This window comes from Papio anubis, chromosome 16 (genome assembly GCF_008728515.1).
Source record: "Papio anubis isolate 15944 chromosome 16, Panubis1.0, whole genome shotgun sequence".
In the NCBI taxonomy this organism is placed as follows: domain Eukaryota; kingdom Metazoa; phylum Chordata; class Mammalia; order Primates; family Cercopithecidae; genus Papio; species Papio anubis.
Window position 1 is genome coordinate 29,804,850 of NC_044991.1, and position 23,205 is coordinate 29,828,054.

General features: G+C 47.9%; 1 protein-coding gene across 1 annotated transcript in view; it reads right to left on the minus strand.

Annotated features, from left to right (window-relative positions):
- Positions 1 to 23,205, minus strand: part of KLHL22 (kelch like family member 22) — a 52,274-nt gene that overhangs the window by 14,357 nt on the left and 14,712 nt on the right. Inside the window, exons 3-5 of the mRNA XM_031656485.1 lie at positions 15,621 to 15,786; positions 8,899 to 9,617; positions 1,812 to 2,004 (exon numbers count right to left, since the gene is read on the minus strand). Coding sequence (XP_031512345.1) covers positions 1,812 to 2,004; positions 8,899 to 9,617; positions 15,621 to 15,786 — 1,078 coding nt within the window. The remainder of the gene's footprint in view (positions 1 to 1,811; positions 2,005 to 8,898; positions 9,618 to 15,620; positions 15,787 to 23,205) is intronic.

Here is a 23,205-nt window from a genome sequence, read left to right on the forward strand (position 1 = left end):
TAATCTTAATTAAGGGCCTTACACTTAATCTTTGTTAATGCATGTCTCTTGCTTAAAGTCTTTTAACCAAAAAGATAAGAACTGAGGACACATTCCCAGTAACATTTCCTCCCTCTGTAAATGGTAGGTCTAATTGACATCTCCTCAGGTGGACATTCCCCAAAAAGTCCCTCTAGATTCATCCTACCAGAGCCCCCTCCCTGGAAATGCTTCAGTTCAGCCCCCTCTTCATTTCACTTACCATAATTGTAACCACTTTATTGATTTGTTTGCTGGTTAAGAGTGGTTTCTCCTACAAGGCTGTAAACACCATGGAGTGGGGAGTCTTTCTCATTTCTTGTCACCACTGGATTCCCAGGACTTGGTACTTGGTGCTTAGTAGTTGCGGAATGAATGCATGCATGAAAGAAGGAACACCGGCAGCCAGGACGCAGCTAGTTGAAAGCCAAGGCTGCCCCTCTGTGGCCAAGCTGGAGAACTGCTGCTTCCCCAGCTGCCGCAGACAAAGAAATTGCTAAGCCCCTCACACAACACCCACCTAGGAGGCTTCCCCCATCACCCTTCCTGGAACAGAACCCAAGAGCCCTTCTTGTCCGCTTGGTCTCAAGGACTTCCTGATCTTCTCCATGCAAAATCTGTTCCTTTCCCCAGGATGGGGGTAGGGAGTGTCCTTCCAAAGAGGCTTCCTTCTCCCCAAAGAAGCTGAGAGCAAGGAGCAGGTCACAGCTTGCAGCTCACAGCTGCCCAAGAGACAGAAATCTGTGTGGGCTATGTGAATGACCTGGATAAAGAGCTGGATCCATTGAGGAGACACTAGCCCTCACTCCCTGAAGTCAAAGTCTAAGTCCCTAGGGGGATTAGGGGTCATGAGAGATACTGGAAAGAGGCTTACAAAGGCCAGAGCTCTTGCTAAACTCCCTGAGGCAGTGCAGGTAGAACCTGCCCTCCATACCATCATCTGCCTCTTGGGAATCCCCAAAGGTGTACCTGGCCCACAGCAGGTGCTCCACAAATGCTATGCCAGTACTAGCAGCGTGCATATCCTGTTCTCGGAAGCTGAGACCCAGGAAATAGGGGGCCAGCAAGGCCTGTTCCTTCCCTGGGATCCCATGGCTGGTTGTTACACCAGGCCTGAGTACCCCAAAGCCATAATATAAAAAAGAGGCACCTCCCTAAAACATCACTTTTCCACAATGAACATAATTTTAAACATCTTCAAATTGGAATAAAAGTATTATATAGGATGCACATGATTTTGTTTTCTTTTCAAGTTGTCCCAATATTCAAACATAGGATTTAATATAAAAAATAAAACCTTCGAGTGTTTCTTGGCTCTGGAAGGCCCCACCCTTCAGGGGACCTAGAGGGAAGAGGTCTGAGGATAGGCCAGTGAGCTGGGCTACTGAGGGCCCTCACCTCTCTCAGGGCCCCTTCCTGTTTAACATCTCTGGAAGTGTCCCAGCTCATCTCAGCTGCACAAAGAGCAAATGTTCTATCCACATTTGAACTATAAGGTTAAAGCAGCTTGCCAGGGCCAAGGTGGTGTGACAAGGTCTCAGCATGTGAGACTCACAAGTGGGGTGCAATTCTGAGCAATGGGGTCTGGATCCTTGATGAGCCTCCCCAGGTGGGCTGGCTGAACCTCACAGGGCCTCATCAATGCATTCAATGCAGGGTCTCTGGAGAAGCATGGATTCTGCTCACTGAGCCTGTTTCCCTGACCTGGGACAGGTCTTAACACCTGGGCCTCTCACTCTTTGCACATCCTGGGGAAGGAAATTAGGCAGGAGAAGGCCCCTCTTCTTCCTTACCTCCCTCTTGAGTGGAGCCACATATGCCCAGCAGTTGGTGGCAGGGTCGTAGCGCTCCACAGCATTCAGGTCGTTGTGGTAGTCACGGCCCGCCACAGCGTAGATGTACCTGCCTACAACACACACGGACAGGTCGGCGTGCTCCTGCTGCAGGGACTGGATCTGGAACCAGCGGTTGTGCCGTGGGTCATACCTGTGCCAAGATATGAGGAAAGCACAGCACTGACTAGGCAGGGAGGCTGCCCCGCAGGCTTGCACCTCTTGTTCTGGTCCCATTTCTGCTTTGCCTCGGCCCAGCTGAACCCTCCCCAACTGCCCCACACACCAGTGCACACCGATCTACAGCCAGGCCTGCAGGCTGTTACACACCTGAGCACAGGTGCTTCCCCAAACACAGAATGGAAGGAGTGGCCAGGAGCCTTCTGTGTTTCCACCTAACTGTCCACCTGGGCTGTCCAATGGCTTCTTTTTTTTTTTTTTTTTTCTTTTTTTGTGAGACTGGGTCTCTCTGTCCCCTAGGCTGAAGTGGAAGTGGAAGTGCAGTGGCACAATCATGGCTCACTGTAGCCTCGACCTCCTGGGCTTAAGTGATCCTACCACCTCAGTCTCCCGAGTAGCTGGGACTAGAGGTATGCACCACTACGTCAACTATTTTTTTTTTTTTTTTTTTTGATAGAGACAAGATCTTGACACCTGTGACATATATTGTCCAGGCTGGTCTCAAACTCCTGGACTTAGGCAATCCTCCTGCCTCAGCTTCAATGGCTGTACAGCCACTTCCATCTCACTTACCTCATCTCATCATCCACATAGCCTTGCTCCCACTCAGGAGGGCCTCCAAATATAGCCTCTCCACTGGATGGGTGCATCAGCCCCCTCACTGGCCTCGCGGCCTTGAACTTCCCCCAGCACTCCATCAGGAGTGGTCTGCTCAGGCACACCCTGCACACAGCACCCATCATACCCTCAAGCTTTGTCAACAGCAGCACACAAGGCTCTAGTCATCGTACTTTCACCTCCTCCCACCATGCTGCCAGCCCCGAGTTTTCTGACCTCCCCTCCACTCAAGGCCTCCCTCTCTGGGAAACTGGAAAGGGTTAACTCCCACCCTGGACTGCAGGCTCTGTAAGGGCAGGGTGTGTGAGATTCCAGGGACCCCCCATGGGAGAAAAGGCACTGGACTCGCTGCAGCAGGCCCATGAGGGTAGAGGAGTCTGGCTAGGACCCAAGGGGGGCTCCTGGGCTGAGCACCAACAGGGAGCATGGCCTGCAGTGTGGAGCAGAGATGATCATAGAGCCATGAGGGGCCAGGACCCAGTGAGCTCAAAGCCAGTGTCTGAAGCCTCCTTGCCCAACAGCCCACAGATAGTTACAGCCTCTTTCAGACAAGTGTTTTTATTTCTCCAGAGGAAGACTTATTCCAAAGAGAACAAGTCTAACTTCAACTGGCTCACAAGACAGTAACCAAAATTTTCTTTGGCCTGTGCCCTATGCTGGTCAGTGAAAAGATCAGTTTCATCCTTTGCTCCAAAGCACAAGTTAGCTGTGCTCTGCTGCTGCTTCCTCCAGCCCCTGCAGCGTGGCCAGCCCCTCCCTGCCTACCAGGAATGCAGCAAACAAGAGCCTCAGGAGGCAGGGCCAACAGGAGAGGACACACACCTGGGTGCCCCTGACCTGGTGTGAATCCTGGGCTCTGCCCTGTCTAGCTGGGTCTGCCTGGGCATCAGTTTTAATCTCTTGGAGTTTACTCAGTTCTGCACCTGTCCAATGAGGTGATATCACCTGCCTAGAAAAGCTATCAAGAGGAATCATAAAAGATGAGCATGAAAAGGGTCCTTGTTAACTTTGGGGTTCTAATGGATCAGGGTTCATTTCTATATTCCTAGAACTCAGTATAGCCTTTGGCTCAGGACAGATTATGTTCTGTCTGCTGAATGAATTAAACAAAGGAATAAGATTACCAGCAATGAATCATTCATTCACTCTATCAACATTCCCAGGCCTCCCACTGTGGATGGGGCACAGTGCTCAGCACTACATCCAGAGGGAGCCTCAAGAGGTCAGGGCCCTGCCTTTCCCTGCAGAATGGAAACAGGCTAACCAGAGCAGTGCTCGATATAATGACAGACACTGTGAAGGAAAGAAAGGGAGGTAAGGAGATGAGTGACCTGCTAGTTAGCAGGGCCTGGGGAGGGCAGAGCTTCCGTCCAGTGATCAGGAAAGGCCTCCTGAGAAGGCAAGGTCTGAGACCTGCATGACCTGGGGCACAAGCCAGAATAAGGTCTGGCTAGGGACCAGCAGTCCAGGCTTGGGGCACAGCACTCACAGAGGCCCCGTCAACTGGCTGGGATGGTGCTGTTCACTGCCTTTCCTGTGCGCCATGCTCCTTTATGTACAAATCTTTCCTCTCATGTGTTCATTCTGGCTCAATCAACATCTGCACCCCAAGTGTCTGCAACTACAGTGAGATAGGACCCTCCATGTGCTTCTGTTTGCTCTTCTCGTCTACTGTCCTAACAGCTTTTAAAGCTGAGTTCATGTGGATTTGTGGCTTCAAATTTAAAGACACATACAGGGCCGGGCGTGGTGGCTCACACCTGTAATCCCAGCACTTTGGGAGGCCGAGGCGGGTGGATCACGAGGTCAGGAGTTCAAGACCAGACTGGCCAATGTGGTGAAACCCCGTCTCCACTAAAAATATAAAAAATTAGCCAGGCATGGTGGCGTGTGCCTGTAGTTCCAGTTACTCCGGAGGCTGAGGTAGGAGAATCACCTGAACTTGGGAGGTGGAAGTTGCAGTGAGCTGATATCATGCCACTGCACTCCAGCCTGGGCGACAGAGCAAGACTCCAGCCCACCAAAAAAAAAAAAAAAAAAAAAAAAAAAAAGACACCAACAGTGATACCATATGTCAATAATTTAGACATAGCCAAAGTTCCACTGATTTCTTATTTCCCTGTTGTGTCCTGTATCCCTCCTTCCCCTTTATTGAATTAATTTTCTACTTTATTAGAGTAAGTCCTCAAGCAATATTTTTCTAATAAAAATAAGCTTTATTTTTGCATATAAAGATGTAAACAATTTTAGTTATTGCTATGGACTAGATGTTTGGATTCCCCCAAAACCCCTATGTTGAAGGCCTAACCCCCAATGTGATGCTACTGGGAGACATGGCCTTCGGGAGGTGATCAGGTCATGAGGGTGGAGCCCCATGACGGGCTTAGTGCCCAAGACTACAGCTCTTTCTCTCCACCATGTGAGAACACAGACGGAAAGGGCCCTTACCGGGACTGAACTGGCCAATACCATGATCTTGGACTTCCTAGTGTCCAGACAGTGAGAAATAGAGGTATGTTGTCTAAGTCACTCCATCTGTAGTATTTGTTATAGCAGCTGAAACTGACTAGGAGAGTCACTTTAACTCAGATTTGTATCATCCTATTTTAAACTCAGACATGAACCCTAGAGCTGGTACAAAAATATTCTGGAATTCCTGTTAAATTCAGTAGACTGTGGCCAGATGTGGTGGCTCACACCTATAATCTCAGCACTTTGGGAGGCTGAGGCAGGCAGATCACGAGGTCAGGAGATCAAGACTGGCTAACCATCCTGGCTAACACGGTGAGGCCCTGTCTCTACTAAAAATACAAAAAATTAGCCAGGCTGGTGGCAGGCGCCTGTAGTCCCAGCTACTCGGGAGGCTGAGGCAGGAGAATGGTGTGAACCCGGGAGGCAGAGCTTGCAGTAAGCCGAGATCACACCACTGCACTCCAGCCTAGGATACAGTGAGAGTCCGTTTCAAAAATAAAAAATAAAAAAAACAGTAGACTGTTTTTCTTCTGTATTTCTATGACTTAAGCATTTGCATGACTATTAATGTTTTAATGTCTATTAAATTTTTTTAAATAAATTAAATGTACTGACCAGGCACGGTGGCTCATGCCTGTAATCTCAACACTTTGGGAGGCTGAGGTGGGCGGATCACCTGAAGTCAGGAGTTCAAGACCAGCTTGGTCAACATGGTGAAACTCCATCTCTACTAAAAATACAAAACAATGGCGGGGCGTGGTGGCTCACACCTGTAATCCCAGCACTTTGGGAGGCTGAGGCAGGTGGATAACCTGAGGTCAGGAGTTCGAGACCAGCCTGGCCAACATGGTGAAACCCCATCTCTACAAAAAATACAAAATTAGCGGGGCATAGTGGCACACACCTGTAATCCCAACTACTCAGGAGGCTGAGGCAGAATTGCTTGAACCTGGGAGGCGGAGGTTGCAGTGAGCCAAGATCACACCATTGCACTCTAGCCTGGGCAGAAAAGAGCGAGACTCCATATCAAAAAAACCCCCCAAAACAAAAAAGTTAGCTGGGCGTGGTGGTGGGTGCCTGTAATCCCAGCTATTTGGGAGGCTGAGGCAGGAGAATGGCTTGAACCCAGGAGGCAGAGGTTGCAGTGAGCCGAGATCATGCCAGTGTACTCCAGCCTGGGTGACAGAGCTAGACTCCTCTCAAAAAAAAAAAAAAAAAAAATTAAACGTACTTTAAAATATTAGCAGCCACGAAAATGCCCAGGGAAAAATCACATTATTTAAAACAAATTTTTTTAGAGACAGGGTCTCACTCTGTTGCCCAGGCTACAGTACAGGGGCATGATCATAGTTCACCGAAGTCTAAAACTCCTGAGCTCAAGTGATCCTCCTGCCTCAGCCTTCCAAGTAGCCAGGGCTGCAAGCACGCACCATCAGGCCCAGCTAATTTTTTTTTTTTTTCGGTAGAGACGGGGTCTCGCTTTGTTGCCCAGGCTGATCTTGAATTCCTGGGCTCAAGAGATCCTGCTGCCTCAACCTCTCAAAGTGCTGGGATTATTGACATGATCTGCACATAGCCTAAATTATTATTTTAAGTAGGGTCAGGGCACATAGCAGCATGTAACCAGCTACTACTAGGTATACTATGCAGTTGGTGTTCAGTAATCCACAGGGCTATGGCTATGGGAAAGGTACAAAGAATAATGTAGATAATATAGATACAAAGAAAGAAGGAATGAAAGAAAAAAAGTAGTATCTTGGAGACAAACACAATTTGCTCCAAGAGAGGTAAGGTTTTAAAATATGCAGTTTCTGTATCAATGCTTTAAGATATAACCTGGTAAGTAACTCATCAAAATGCAAAGCCTAATTTACTGTAAAATCTTGTTTCCTTATATTCTAAAAGCCTATAGCTTTTAGAATTCACCAGTTCTAAGGCTGATGAAATGAGAAAGCAGAGAAAGATCCAAACTCTTAGAATATTCAAATTAAGGATTCATGTGGAAGTTTTGAGTCCACTGGAAGGTTAATGAAGCCTTCATTCTGGAGAAATGATACACCCCTGGGTTAACCAGTAGGGCTGTGGCCCTTCCCGCCACTTCCACTCTGTGGGTACCTACTCTCTCAAGGCAGGTCTTGCCGACCCCACTTGCCATTGTGATCCTACTCTCAGACAGGGGTTTGGGACTGGTTATTGGTTACAGGGGCTAATATTAGCATTACTCAGAGTTCAGCTTTGGTCTCACAAACACCCCTTCACAAGGGGAAATTCATACTCCCACTGTAAGTGAAAGTGAGATCAATGGCCCATAGCAGGTGGACAGAGGACAGGGGCAGGCAGAATCCCTAGCTGTCACCCCCCAGGGACAGTTCTGTGGAAACATCCAGCATCCCTGCTGGGCACACAGCTGTCTCTACCTTCTGCTAAGGGTCAGAGGCCAAAACACTCTGGAGAGATTGGCTTTGCAGGTCTGTAGGTTACTCTCAGCAGGGTGGTCTGGCCTTGGCCCCCCAACTGGGAAACCGAGTCCCCTAAAAAAGAAGGTTTAAGGTTTGGCCAGAGGGAAGTCTGAACCTGGTGTGGCCACACCCACTGGGGGGACAACTTTTGTTTAGGGAGGAAATAAAGGTAGCTGTTTCCTTTTTTCTGAAACCTGCCCTTCCTCATACTTAACCACAATGTGTTATTGCCAACCTCTGAGTCTCATCAGCTTAACAAAGGAGATCACTTCCTGGGGCCAGGAGTAGACAGGTGGCCTAGAAATGGTCTTCTCCTCCTTGGTCAGGATCACTATGCTTGATTCCAAGTGGCATGGCCAGGCCAGGCCCTACCCCACCCTGATCCCAGAAAACAGAAACATGAACATGAACTCAGTCAGCATCTAGCTCATGGCTGCTGGAAATAGTTAGCAATCTCTCTCTCTCCAGCACAGCTCCGTCTTTCAGCATGAAGGGTGGGGGGATTTCTCACATGCACCAAGGTAAGGTGGAGGGATCCCTGGAAATCTAATGGTAGTTGAGGCTGGTGGGCTTGACCCACTGTCCCTTGCTCTGCTCAGAAATGCATTTGTGAGATCACAGCCTAAGTGACTGATAGAGCCAGGTGCATCCTACGGACCACAGCAGTCCACAAAACCCTCTCTTGGGAAAACTGCCTCCCCCCAGGGGAAATTGTGCTAAGTGTGTGGCTGACTGCAGGGCACAGCGAAAATGCAGCATGAGGCTCAGTGATGCTTGTTGGCCTTTACCACTCCCCTGGGCTGAAGACTGCATGCTGCTCAGACACAGAAGCAGGAAGTCTGTTCCACCATTAGCGAGCAGGTAAGAAAGAAGAAAGAGCAAGGCAGACTGGCGAAGGGAACTGAAACAATATGCATCAAAGCTGAGAGAGAGCACGACGGAGGGCGAGGCTGCCCAGCTGCCACTGCTCCTAGGTCCTCTCCATCCCAGTCCGACTGCCTTTCCTGCTGTGGGCTCCCCTCCCGTCTCCTCCTGCACAATACACTCACAACCTAGCCCACCCCAAAGAGGCTGAGCAGGGGTCCAGGGTAAATGGGTTTCTGAGGAGTAGAGGACATGCAGGAAAGAAGGCAATCCGGATGTCCCCTTCCCTTATCTCACTGCTGTCCACCTTCTCTGAATTCACCCAGACTTTATTCCACAATGACAAGTGAAGCTCATGTGAAAGGCTGGGGGAACCTGAGCAACTCTCTCAGCCCATGACTTCCACACCCTCACATCACCTGAAGACAAAGGGACCAGCTAGCACCCTGTCCTACCTCCAGCATCGGGACTCTGCTCGAAATCCTTGGACATTGTTGTCCCCTCCAATCAAGTATACGAAGTTGTTGAGCACCGCGATGCCCTGGTTGGACATGCGGGGGGCCAGGGAGGCAGTGAAGTGCTTCCACTCTCCCAGTAAAGGGTTTAGATACTTGGCCTGGTCGCTGAGGACAGTGGACGGCGTGGAGTGAATGCCCCCGAAGCCCACAACGCACTGGAAGTCCGACCGCAGCTCCGTTTGCGGGCTCTGCAGGCTGGGCTGTAGGCTCTCGTTCCGGTGGTACATGAGGGCACTGGCCACTGTGTCCTTCAATGGGCTAGGGTCCAGCTTGTCATGCAGCCGCTGCAGGACCTCAGCTTCCATCAGCGGAAACCGCACTGTCTCAAGGAGCTTTGGGGGCTCGTGCAGCGAGATCTGGTCAGCCTGCACCTGCTCCAGGCTGTAATGGTAGAGAAGGGCTCCCTCGTATACCTCAGTCTCGCAGGAGACCTCCAGGCGATTGCTGCTGAGGAGGGAGTAGACCTTCTCCAGTGGAAGCTGGCGGTACTTGTCAGTCCGAGAGAAGGCCACAAAGTTTTTGAGGATGTAGGTGTCCAGTTGCTCAGTCAGGCGGCTCAAATCAAACAGCTCTGCCAGCCGGTAGACATCAAGAATGTTCTCTTCGTCCACCCAGGACATGAGGAAATCACAGCAGAAATGGATAATTTCTGGGATCTGCAGAGAGAATGACACCCATTCAAGCCTGGGCTGGCGAACAGCATCTGGGGGTGGGAGACAGAATGATGGCAGAAATACAGGCCCTTGTGGGCCAGGCAAAGTGGAAGGGAAGTCCTCCTTAATTGTCCCTGACCTTTTCTGACACACTGGAGACTGGGGCTTACTGCAGACTGGGTTTAAGTCCTGGTTTGGAAACATACCAGGTGACAGGATATACAGCATGTTTTGTTGTTTTGTTTTTTTTTTTTTTTTTGAGACGAAGTTTCACTCTTGTTGCCCAGAATGGAGTGCAGTGGCGCAATCTCGGCTCACTACCACCTCTGCCTCCCAGGTTCAAATGATTCTCCTGCCTCAGCTTCCCATACAGAATGTTTTTAACCTCTCTAAGCCTCAATCTCCTCATCTATAAAACAGGGATCATTAAAGTGAAGAGGAGTATGATGAAAATAAGAGAGCACATAGGAGTGGACCCTTGATATACGTCAGCTCCCTCTTAGATCAAAAGTACTGGCTCAGCCAGGCATGGTGGCTTAAGCCTGTAATCCCAGCACTTTGGGAGGCCGAGGCGAGTGGATCACGAGGTCAGGAGATCGAGACCAGCCCGACCAACATGGTGAAACCCCGTTTCTACTAAAAATACAAAAATTGGCTGGGCGTGGTGGTGCGCATCTATAATCCCAGCTACTCAGGAGGCTGAGGCAGAAGAATCGCTTGAACCCAGGAGGCAGAGGCTGCAGTGAGCCAAGATCGCGCCATTGCACTCCAACCTGGGTGACAGAGTGAGACTCCATCTTAAAAAAAAAAAAAGTACTGGCTCTCCAGAAAAGCAGGAAGCAGCACAAACGGTTACTGTGTCATGTATCTGTGGTTTGGAAAGGACCTAAGACCACCCCCATCCTTACCCTAGGATTCTCTAGAAAAGCCTGCCTCTCCAAAAGTGCTGGGAGCAAAAGCAAACCCGGCCTTTCCCCCCTGCCAGAACATCCACCCTGGTTCCCTAGGAGTGCTCAGAGCCTCTCAGACACCTAACCAGCACCAACCCAGAAACCTGACTTAGAATTCTTTTTCTTTTTTCTTTTTAAAATTTGAGACAGGGTCTTGCTCTGTCACCCAGGCTGGAGTGCCATGGCAAGATCACAGCTCACTGAAGTCTCAAGCTTCTGGGCTCAAGTGATCCCTGACTCAGGGTTCCTGAGGTCCCCAGCTGGGTCAAGACCCACTTGACTCCAGTAAGTGAAGGGGCTCCCAGGTGGCCACATCAACCCTTCCCAACCGTGGGGAAGCACTAGTGGTTTGAAAGGACGGCGAGAGAGAATGGCACTGGAGGGAGATGGGAATGAGGCCACAACTAGCAGGCTGTTAAAGGCCACCCTGTGAACAACCAAATCTTGGAGAATAGAAGACAAAGGTAAGGGTCCTAGGGAAAACTGCCTGGGAGAACAAACCAGGTGTTGATAAATTCTTTAGGAAAGCAGGATTTTAGAGGTTCAGTGGGGCCCCCCAGTGCCTACCTCCTTTCTTTCCGAGTTCAGATTGAAAATGACAGAGTATCTTGACCTCTGTGACCCAGTCAACTGCAGGTTTTCCCAGCAGGCTTGAACCCAAACCGGGCCCTTGAACATTCCCAGGCACTGATAAAGGCATCAAGGTTGTTACCCAAAACACTGAAAGAAAAACTGGTTCTGGCCCTGAGACAAATTCCTTAAACCCTAATTGAAACTCCATACCCTAACCCACTCCATGGGCAAGCCTGGGTAAAGCCTCTCTTTTCCCTTATCTGTCTTGAGGACATGCTGCACCACTCTATACGTAAGTTCCCCCTAATAAACGCTCTGGCCAGATCACCCTGGTGTTTGATGCTTCTTTCTTCGGAATCCCAAACCAGCTCCATTTCAGGATGCTGTGGGGTCCCCTCTTGTGGGAACCCCCCTGCTACCAACTCCAGTCATGGGTTCAGTGCAATAAATCAGTTTCTCTAAAAATGGAAATACCTGGCTTATCCAGGATCATCAATAAATTAACCATTACACATGGAATAATTCTGCTGGTATTTATTTATTTATTTATTTTTAAATTTTTATTTATTTATTTATTTTTGTTGAGACAGAGTCTCGCTCTGTTGCCCAGGCTGGAGTGCAGTGGCGCGATCTCGGCTCACTGCAAGCTCCGCCTTCCGGGTTTACACCATTCTCCCACCTCAGCCTCCCAAGTAGCTGGGACAACAGGTGCCCGCCACCACGCCCGGCTAATTTTTTGTATATTTAGTAGAGACTGGGTTTCACCGTGTTAGCCAGGATGGTCTTGATCTCCTGACCTCATGATCCGCCCGCCTCGGCCTCCCAAAGTGCTGGGATAGTGCGTGAGCCATAGTGCGTGAGCCATAGCGTCCGGCCAAGGTATTTAAAGTTTATCAATAAATACTAACAATAACTTTTTTAAAATTCAAAAGACATCTAATATTGCTTGCAAGGTGACATGCTAAAGGCTGGATGGGACCTACCAAATGTCAGGCAGGTATGTGCCTACACTAGGTATCCCTAGTGGTACTTCGCTTGGCCCTGACCATCTTCTGTGCCTACACGAGGTATCCCCATGGTGCTTTGCTCGGCCCTGACCATCTTCTGTGCCTACACAAGGTATCCCATGGTGCTTTGTTCGGCCCTGACCATCTTCACTTGACCTTCTGTTTTCCCCCTTTGCCAGTACTTCTGCTTTGCCACTTCTTTCCAAATGACTAGGTTTTCCTAAAATTCTGGTTTGTCATGGGCCAGGGTCCTGAAGACCAAGTTTTGGGCAGAATGTGAGCACAAACAGCTCTGAAGAAGCCTGGGCAGCAGCAGCTCCTTGAGAGGACCACGCTGATACTCCTTTCAGTCCTATTTTTAGAGCAGTGGGCCTTCTGCTCAGTGAAATCTCACAGAGGAACCAGCCTGGGCTCAGGATGTGCAAAAGCCCCATAAGAGGCTCACAGAAGGGACTGCATGTGCTTGGGGCACATGTTACTGGGAATCAGACTCAGGCCTCTGGGGACACCGTGAAGAGTCTGGTCCCAGGCCTAGTGCAGGGCACAACACATGGGGAAAGCTCCCAATAGTCACTAGCTATGTGAACACACACAATCCTACAGGCCTATGGACTTGACATGGTCATGCCAAGTAAAACCTGCTATAAAACAATATTGCAAAGAAGCCTGATTTTTGAGATAAGCTGGCATGTAGTAGTGTGATCACAGCTTACTGCAGTCTCCACCTCCTGGGCTCGAGTGATCCTCCCACCTCAGCCTCCCGAATAGCTGGAACTACAGGTGCATACCACTATGCCCGGCTATTTTTAAAAAGCTTCTGTAGAGATGGGGTCTCGCTTTGTTGACCAGGCTGATCTCAAACTCCTGGCCTCAAGCGATCCTCTCACCTTGGCCTCCAAAGGTGCTGGGATTACAGGCATGAACCTCCAAGCCTGGCCCAGAAGCCTGATATGTTAAAAAACAAAGCTAGGCTGCTGCCCCTGAGATGGCCTCTGAGGCAGTAGGGGAGACGACCCAGGGCTGTCGGGAGCACTGGCCAAACCGACAGAGAGAGACTGTAGGCCTCCAAGCTGACTGGTGAGAGTGAAAGTGGTGTTAGGAAGATGATCTGGTTTCAGTGTGTGTGATCGCTGCAGGGAGAAGAAGGAAATGGCAGAAATATAGAGATGGAGGCCAGGCAAAGGGGAAGGAAATGGAAACACAGAACAGAGATGGTTACAAGCAATACTGAGAAGGACGACCTGTCCTCACTTGGACACAGGGAATGAAGAAGGTGGACAGGCTCAAGGAGTCACTGAGGTTGAGCCCAGGGAACTGGCAGGATGGTCACAGGACACACAGAGCAGGGGGACTGGCAGGGGAGCTCCAGGAGAGTGGCAGGTGTGAAGGAGGAGATAGGACGGCTGGAGCTGAGCCATGCTGGGGGAAATGTTTCAAAGGCAGCTGAATCAGGAATTAACTGCTGCCAGGGTGGAGAACTGGACGAGTGTTCCCAAAGTGAAAATGACAGGGATGTGGGGACAGAAGAGATCTCTAAACAAAAGAAGGGGGGGAAATTCTTTTGTTGTAAAACCCAACTCCATCTACTCACCATGCAGGTATGGTGAGACAAGTCAGTCATCTCAGATCAACCCACCCAGCATCCAGGTCCTAACAATCTGAGAATAGGGCACAGGGAGGCCGCCAGGGCCTTGTCACGTGGGGTGGCACCTCCATATGCCCCCGAACAGGTTGGTTTTCCTAGGACTTGAGTGTTTTCTTAATTGCGCCAAACCTGCCCTCATGGGAAGAAAGGTCAGAATGATGAACTTAGCATAGCACTTTGTTTCACTTTTAAGAAATGTGGGAAGAGGTGACTCTCAACTCATATCAGGCCTCTGATTGATAGTTCAAAGGCACCTGCAGGCCCAGTCCTGTGTAACTGCACCCACACCACTGAGAATAATCCTCCAAAGCATAAGTCACACTGTCAAAGCCTCAGAAAACTTTTTGAATTCTGTAGGAAAACAAGTACTTAAACTTCAATAACAGGTTGGGCACAGAGGCTCACACCTGTAATCCCAGAACTTTGGGAATCCAAGGTGAGAGTATCACCTGAGGCCAAGAGTTTGAGACTAGCCTGGGCAACATAACAAGGCCCCATCCCTCGCTGGGCGCAGTGGCTCACATCTGTAATCCCAGCACTTTGGGAGGCCAAGGCAGATGGATCACCTGAGGTCGGGAGTTCGAGACCAGCCTGACCAACATGGAGAAACCCCATCTCTACTAAAAATATAAATAAAACTAGCCGGGCATGGTGGCACATGCCTGTAATCCCAGCTACTCAGGAGGCTGAGGCAGAAGGCTTGAACCCAGGAGGCAGAGGTTGCAGTGAGCCGAGATCGTGCCACTGCATGCCAGCCTGGGTGACAGAGCAAGAGTCTGTCTCAAAAAAACAAAACAAACAAACAAACAAACAAAAAACAAGGCCCCATGCCATCCGTATAAAAATATATATACATATATGTATCAGCTAGGCACAGTGGCATGTATCTTTAGTCCCAGCTACTCAGAAGGCTGAGGCAGGAGGATCACTTGAGCCTAGGGGGTGGAGGTTACAGTGAACTATGATCATGCCATTGCATTACAGTCTGGGTAACAGAGTGAGATCCTGTCCTTTAAAAAAAATAAACAGGCCGGGCGCGGTGGCTCAAGCCTGTAATCCCAGCACTTTGGGAGGCCGAGACAGGCGGATCACGAGGTCAGGAGATCAAGACCATCCTAGGCTAACATGGTGAAACCCCTGTCTCTACTAAAAAATACATTTAAAAATTAGCCAGGTGTGGTGGCACATGCCTGTAGGTCCCAACTACTTAGGAGGCTGAGGCAGAAGGATTGCTGGAGTCCAAGAGGTTGAGGCTGCAGTGAGCTGTGATTGTGCCACTGCACTCTAGCCTGGGCAAGAGAGAGAGAGCTTGTCTCCAATAAATTGAATGAGCAGATGGATGGATGCATGCATGCATGGATGGATGGATGGAGAAATACATAGATAAAGTTCAATAACAAAAAGCATATGTTTTCAAGAGACTGAAGTGGTCCAGTGCGGGCACAGGCAGGAAGGGCCCTGGCAGCAATGCTGGTGGACGCTCCGCAATGCCAGACTCCAAAGCACACAGGACGTCCGCATGCAGCCTCGGGTCAGCCTACCTGCTTATGTTCAGGATGCTTTCAATGACAGGGAGACTCAGACAGTGGGGAAACAACCAGCAATAGTGAAGAGGGCAAAGGCAGAGGGCCTGGGGTGTCTGAAGCAGCTCTGTTTTAGCTCTAGGGCACAACTCCAGAGTCCTCCCCACTTCATGGCCTTCTTCACTGCTTGGTCTCCTCACGCTCCTGACCCATCTTCAAGCCAATGCTAGTGCCTGGCAGGCATCATGGGCATCTCAGGGAACCCCACCTGGGTGTGGGTCTGCCTTGCTAGACGAGACATGCCTCACCTGAAGCTGGCAGGCAGCCACCAGTGTCTCTTGCACATTGCTCAGGCTGAGCTCCAGCTCGGAGGTGTATATGAAATGTAGGATTTGGCACATAGCATTGTAGGACACGCCGTGGATCAGGACCTCTTCCTGTTCCATCTCTTTCAATCCCCCAGCAAACATTCCTCTGAAAAGTGAAGACACAAGAAAATTGAGTTATACCAACAAGGACTCAAGCCCAGGTTGCCAAGAGTGACAGTATTCAGAGAAGAACCTGGTGCTGGTGGCAGGGCCCGGGGAGTGGGCTGACCCACTCTGTGCTCTGAGTGAACTGTGTGCACGCATGAGCCATCCCACAAAAGGATCCTGACCAAGTCTGGGCAGCCATCCTGGAAATTGTCCTGTTTCCCTTTTCATGGGCCCAAGGAGTCCCGTATGAGCCTCAGGAGGGGAGGCCACGCACAGCTTGCTTCTGCTGTGTTCATCAGTGCAGTTCCTGGATCGGAGCAGTAGCAACTCCAGAGCACATTTCAAAGCAATGAATTAATGGGAACCTAATACAAGTCGTTTCATTCAATGTATATTTATGAAGTTCCTACCAAATGCCAACTATCATTCAAAGAGCAGAAGGAGGCCAGGCACGGTGACTCACATCTGTAATCCCAGAACTTTGGGAGGCCGAGGCAGGCAGATCATTTCAGGTCAGGAGTTCAAAACCAGCCTGGCCCATAAGGTGAAATTGCATCTCTACTAAAAATACAAAAATTAGCTGGGCGTGATGGTGTCTCCTCTGAGTTCCTCAGATGGAGGCTGAGGCAGGAGAATCGCTTGAACCCAGGACGCGGAGGTTGCAGTGAGCTGAGATCGCACCATTGCACTCCAGCCTGGGCAACAAGAGTGAAACTCTGTCTCTCAAAAAAAAAAAAAAAAAATACAGCATAGATTGTGGTGAAAGTCCCCTTGCCTCTGCTCCCAGATATCAGTGAGTTCCCCTCCCAGGGCCGCAGTATTCCCAGGGCAGTCATATTCCACATCTCACTTGGCTTTTTTTTTTTTGGATCGATGTACACAGGACTGCTTCACTCTTTGCAAAGACTGTTTCACTTTATTTTTTTTTTTAAGATGCAATTTCACTCTTGTCACCCAGGCTGGAGTATAATGGCGCAATCTCGGCTCACCGCAACCTCCGCCTCCCAGGTTCAAGTGATTCTCATGCCACAGCCTCCCGGGTGTAGATGGGATTATAGTCGTGTGCCACTATGCCCGGCTAATTTTTGTATTTTTAGTAGAGACAGGATTTCACCACGTTGGCCAGGCTGGACTCAAACTCCTGATCTCAGGTGATGCACCCGCCTCAGCCTCCCAAAGTGCTGGGATTATAGGCATGAGCCACCATGCCCAGCCAGCTATCTCACTTCTTTAACCCATTCCTACAGGGGTACATTTAGGTTACTTATAATTTCCAGTTAGTTCACATGATAAATAGCCTCACTCTTACAACATGCTGAGTATGCATATGCCAGGATTAAATCCCACAAATACATTTGCTGGGTTGAAGGGTTTACATACATTTATACTTTGAAAGTATTGTCAAGTCACTCTTTTTACATCATTCCTAATAGCAGGGACTGGTGCCTGCACCCTCTACCCCCAACCCAGGAAGACACCAGCTCTAACTCACTACCACGAGAGGGAAAACCTCATCACAAAAGGTACAGAAAATGTCCTCACATGTTAAAGAGCCATTTCCATTTTCTTTTCTGAACAGTTCAGATTCTTAGTCAGTTTTCTATTAGATTCTATCTTATCAATTTGAAGAAATCTGCCCCTTTATTGATGAGGAGTTTCCCCTATCTTTTGATTCTGTATTGCTTTTTTGCCATGCAGAAATTTGTCTTTTTTTTTTTCCTTAAGTCTAGTTAAGTGCAGTGAAAGAAGTAGAAGGTGAAACAGTAGAACCTGGAGTTGGATCTGTGACTGTGAACAACCAACTGAGGTAACTCACTACCTTCGGACCAGCCTATCTTCGTTTTCAATGTGATCAAATTTATCATTTACTTGCCTCCAAGTTTTGTGTCAAACTCAGGAAGGCTTTTTCCTTCTGAGATTATTTAGAAAACATTTCCCATATTTTCCTCTAGTGTTTTTACTGTTGAATCTTTCACATTTCTTTCACATTTAAAACTGTTGATCTACCTGGAATTTATTTTGGTATAAGGTATGAAGCAAGGGTCCAACTTTGTTTTTCTAGATGGCAACTCTGAACTCTTCCCTCCTTTCTCTAATTTTTTTTTTTTTTTTTTTTTGAGACAAAGCTTCACTCTGTCGCCCAAGCTGGAGTGCAGTGGTGAGATCTTGGCTCACCGCAACCTCCACCTCCCAAGTTTAGGAGATTCTCCTGCCTCAGCCTCCCCAGTAGCTAGGATTACAGGCATGTGCCACCACAGCCGGCTAATTTTGTATTTTTAGTAGAGACGGGGTTATCACTATGGTGGCCAGGCTGATCTTGAACTCCTCACCCTGTGATCCGTCCGCCTCAGCCTCCCAAAGTGCTGGGATTACAGGCGTGAGTCACCGCACCTGGCCCCTTCCTCTAATTTTTGAGGCTATCTTTATCACATAGGATAGGAATAGTCTCCTTTCGTTATTTTTGTTTTCAACAATTTCCTGGTCACTGCTTCCTTTTTACATTTGAATTTTAGAATCAAGTTTCTGTAATTGCCCCAAATAAACCCTCTTGGTATTTTGGTGGGTTATGTTAAACATCTAGGTTAATGTAGAGATAAACGGCATTTCTATAATGGACACAGTGGACCTTTTTAACTGTCCAGCCATCCTCTGGGTCTATTTGGAGGTCTTACAAGTCATCTTCCTACAGACCTGGCACATACTTGTTACATTTATTCCCAGACATTTCACTCCATGCATGGCCAAGCCCTCGGGGCACTTTCCCATGCTCTTTGTAGTGATCTGGTTGGCTCTCCTGGACTTTCCAGGACTGTGCTGATACATGCACTTCTCCTGTCTGATTCTTCTGCTGGCACCTCTGGGACTATATTGGCAGCAGTGAAGATGGCAACATTTCAAGACTGCCCGCCCTGAGCAGGGTGTGGGTGCTTTGATTGACACAGATTTTTTTTTTTTTTTTTTTGAGACAGAGTCTCGCTCTTGTTGCCCAGGCTGGAGTGCAATGGCGCAATCTCGGCTCACTACAACCTCCGCCTACCGGGTTCAAGCGATTCTCCTGCCTCAGCCTCCAAGTAGCTGGAATTACAGGCATGTGCCATCATGCCTGGCTATTTTGTATTTTTAGTAGAGACAGGGTTTCACCATGTTGGTCAGGCTGATCTCGAACTCCTGACCTCATGTGATGCACCCGCCTCAGCCTCCCATAGTGCTGGAATTACAGATGTGAGCCACCATGCCTGGCCTGACACAAATGTGTGTCATTTTAAGAAAAAAAAAAATCTTATAATCCTTTGGGGGCCAAGGCAGGAAGACTGCTTGAGGCCAGGACTTTAAGACCAGACTGGGCAGCCGGGTGCGATAGTTCACACCTGTAATCCCAGCACTTTGGGAGCCCAAAGCAGGTAGATCACTTGAGGCCAAGAGTTCGAGGCCAGCCTGGTCAACATGGTGAAACCTCGCCTCTACTAAAAACACAAAAATTAGCTGCATGGTGGTGCACACCTATAATCTCAGCTACTCGGGTGGCTGAGGCACCAAAATCACTTGAACCTGGGAGGCGGAGGTTGCAGTGAACCGAAATCGCACCACTACTCTTCAGCTTTGGCAACAGAGCAACATTCTGCCTTAAAAGAAAAAGAAAAAGAAGAAGAAAAAAAAAAGACCAGATGGGGCAACACAGAAAGACCCCATCTCTTAAAAAAAAATTAGCTGGGCATGGTGGCACGCATCCGTAATCCCATCAATTATAAATGCTGATGTGGGAGCATTGCTTGAGCCCAGTATTTTGAGGCTGCAGTGAGCTATCATGACACCATTGCCCAGCCTGGGCAACAAAATGAGACTCTGTCTCCTAAAAAAAAAAAAAGTTCACTGCATGGATCATGAATGGAGGGAGGAGAAAGAAGATATAAGACATTTGGGGTACAATCAGGAAAATTTGAACATGGACTCAGTATCAGATGAAATTATAGAATGATTACACATTTCTTTTTCATTTTTATTTTTTTAGAGACAGGGTTGCTATGTTGCTCAAGCTGGACTTAAACTCCTGTGCTCAAGTGATCCTCCCACCTTAGCCTCCTAAGTAGCTGGGACTAAAATCATTCGCCATGGAACACGGCTCAATTATAAATTTTTGATATTATGATAGTATTATAGGTATGTCAAAGAATCTCCTCATCCTTAGAGAGCTGAACTGAAGTTTTTAGAGATAAATTGTCATGATATCTAAAACTTACTCTGAAGTGAATATGCAAAATGTTAACTGATGAATTGAAGCCAAGAGTACAGGTGTTCACTAGACTTAACTTTCAACTTTTCTATAGGATTTAAATATTTCAAAATAAAAACCAGAGAGAAAAAAGAGCCCAAAAGAAAAACAAAATATATAGTCACTCCTTTTTATTGTTCTTCCTTTTTAACAAAAAATTTACCAAATATAATTCTTTTTTTTTTTTTTTTCTGAGACAGAGTTTTGCTCATGTTGCCCAGGCTGGAGTGCAATGGCACGATTTTGGCTCACTGTAACCTCCACCTCCCAGGTTCAAGCGATTCTCCTACCTCAGCCTCCCGAGTAGCTGGGATTATAGGGATGCGCCACCACACCCAGCTAATTTTGCATTTTTAGTAGAGACGGGGTTTCTCCACGTTGGCCAGGCTAGTCTTGAACTCCTGACCTCAGGTGATCCACTCGCCTCAGCCTCCCAAAGTGCTGGAATTGAGCCACCGCGCCCGGCCCACACTTAATTCTTTAAACATTCATTTTTGGGGCCAGGCGCGGTGGCTCAGGCCTATATCCCAGCACTTTGGGAGGCCGAGGTGGGCAGATCACCTGAGGTCAGGAGTTCAAGACCAAGTTAGCCCACATGGTGAAACCCTGTCTCTAGTAAAAATGCAAAAATTAGCTGGGTGTGGTGGTAGGCACCTGTAATCTCAGCTACTTGGGAGGCTGAGGCACGAGAATTGCTTGAACCTGGGAGGTGGAGGTTGCAGTGAGCCAAGACGATACACTCCAGCCTGGGTGACGGAGTGAGACTCTGTCTCAAAAAAAATAAAATAAAATAAAATTCATTTTTGGCTCACTGCAGCCTCAACCTCCTGGGCTTAAGTGATGCTTCTGCCTCAGCCTCCCAAGTAGTTGGGACTATAGGCATGTACCACCATGCGTGGCCTGACACAAATGTGTATCCTTTTATCACTATTTTTCTATAAGTCAGGAATTATGTCAAAATAAAGATTTAAAAATTTTAAAAAGTTGTCCACACCTCATATCCATTAGGATGACCACTATAAAAAAACAACAAAACAAACAAAAAAGGCTGGGCGCGGTGGCTCAAGCCTGTAATCCCAGCACTTTGGGAGGCCGAGGCGGGTGGATCACGAGGTCAGGAGATCGAGACTATTCTGGCTAACATGGTGAAACCCCGTCTCTACTAAAAATACAAAAAACTAGCCGGGCGTGGTGGCGGGCGCCTGTAGTCCCAGCTACTTGGGAGGCTGAGGCAGGAGAATGGCGTAAACCCGGGAGGCGGAGCTTACAATGAGCCAAGATCGCGCCACTGCACTCCAGCCTGGGAGATACAGCGAGACTCCATCTCAAAAAAAAAAAAAACAAAAAACAAACAAAAACAAACAAACAAAAAAAACCAAAAACAAAAACAAAAACAAAACACAAAAAAGTAGGCTGGGCGTGGTGGTTCACATCTATAATCTCATGTCCATAATCCCAGCACTTAGGGAGGCTGAGGTGGAAGGATTGCTTAAGCCCAGGAGTTTGAGACCAGCCTGGGAGACAGTAAGATTCTATCTCTACAAATATATTTTTTAAAAAACTGGCCAGACATGGTGGTGCATGCCTATAGTCCCAGCTACTTGGGAGGCTTCAGAAGCATTGCTTGAGCCCAGGAGGTGGAGCTATGATGGTGCCCCCGAACTCCAGCTGGGGTGACAGACCAAAATCCTGTCTCAATAAACAAAACAAACAAACAAAAAAACCAGAAAATAACAAGCTTTAGCAAGGATGTGGAGAAACTATAACCCTTGTGCACTGTTGGTGGGAATAAAAAGTGGTGCAACTGCTATGTTCCTCAGAAAATTATCAATAGAATGACCCAGCAATTCCACTTCTGGGGATATAGCCAAAAGAACTGAAAGCAGAGTCTCAGATATTTGCACACCCATGTTCATAGCAGCATTATACGTAATAGACAAGAGATGGAAGCAAACCAAGTATCCCTTGATAGGTGTATAGACGAACAAAATGTGGTATATCCATAAAATGGCACACTATTCAGCCTGCAAAATGAGGGAAATCATGTCACATGTTATAACACACATGATCCTTAAGGACATGATGCCAAATGAAATAAGCAAGTGATAAAGGGCTAATGCTGTGTGATTCTACTTATGAGGTACTTAGAATAGTTTAATTCATAGAGACTGAAAGTCGAATGGTAGCTGCCAGGGCCTGGGGGTAAAGGAGAAAAGGGAGTTGTGGTTTAGTGAGTATAGAGTCTCAGATTTGTAAGATTAAAAAGTTCTGGAGATCTGTTTCATAATAATGTGAATAATCGTAACATTACTGAACTATATGATAAATGTTATTTGTGTTTATTTTTTTAGAACCACAATTTTAAAAAAACTGTTCACCAGTACCCAGTAGCAGGGGAATGACAAAATAAACAGAGGACATCGACAGCACAGAACACTCCACAGCACAGAGAATGAGGGCCATCTCTACTGCTGGTGCCCAGGACCTCCGCGAGGTACAGAATGGCAAACCAGTGTGCTGCCTCTGGTGTGAGATGGGGGAGAAAAATATTTCCTGGGTCAGCTTGTTCAGGTCCTCGATCCCTTGTCCAAACTCTTTAAGTCAAGTGTATTTTAGAATTCAGAAGGTTCCAACGTGAGAAATACTGTACACATGCCACATAGGATCTTACATCCCATGGGATCTGGGTTGGTGCCTCCTCTTCAATACTTTAATATGCCCCCCAAAAAAGTATAAAGACTCGCACTAGGATAAAAAATATAATTAGCCTCGAAAATATTCTTGAGTTTTGGGTGGGTTCTGTGGTTTAATGAATTTACACCATTTTTTTAAGACGTTTGGCTGGTCCAAAGGTAGTTGAGTTATCTCAGTTGGTTGTTCATAGGCAGTAACAGATCAAACTCCTTATTCTTCTCTGTCCCCTCTTCTCAATACTGCATTTGACTAGTCTAAAAAATAATAATACATAAAAATAGGCTGGGTGCGGTGGCTCACGCCTATAATCCCAGCACTTTGGGAGGCCAAGGTGGGTGGATCACTTGACATCAGGAGTTTGAGACCAGCCTGGCCAACATGGTGAAACCCTGTCTCTATCAAAAAATACAAAAATTAGCCGGGTGTGGTGGCACGCACCTGTACTCACAGCTA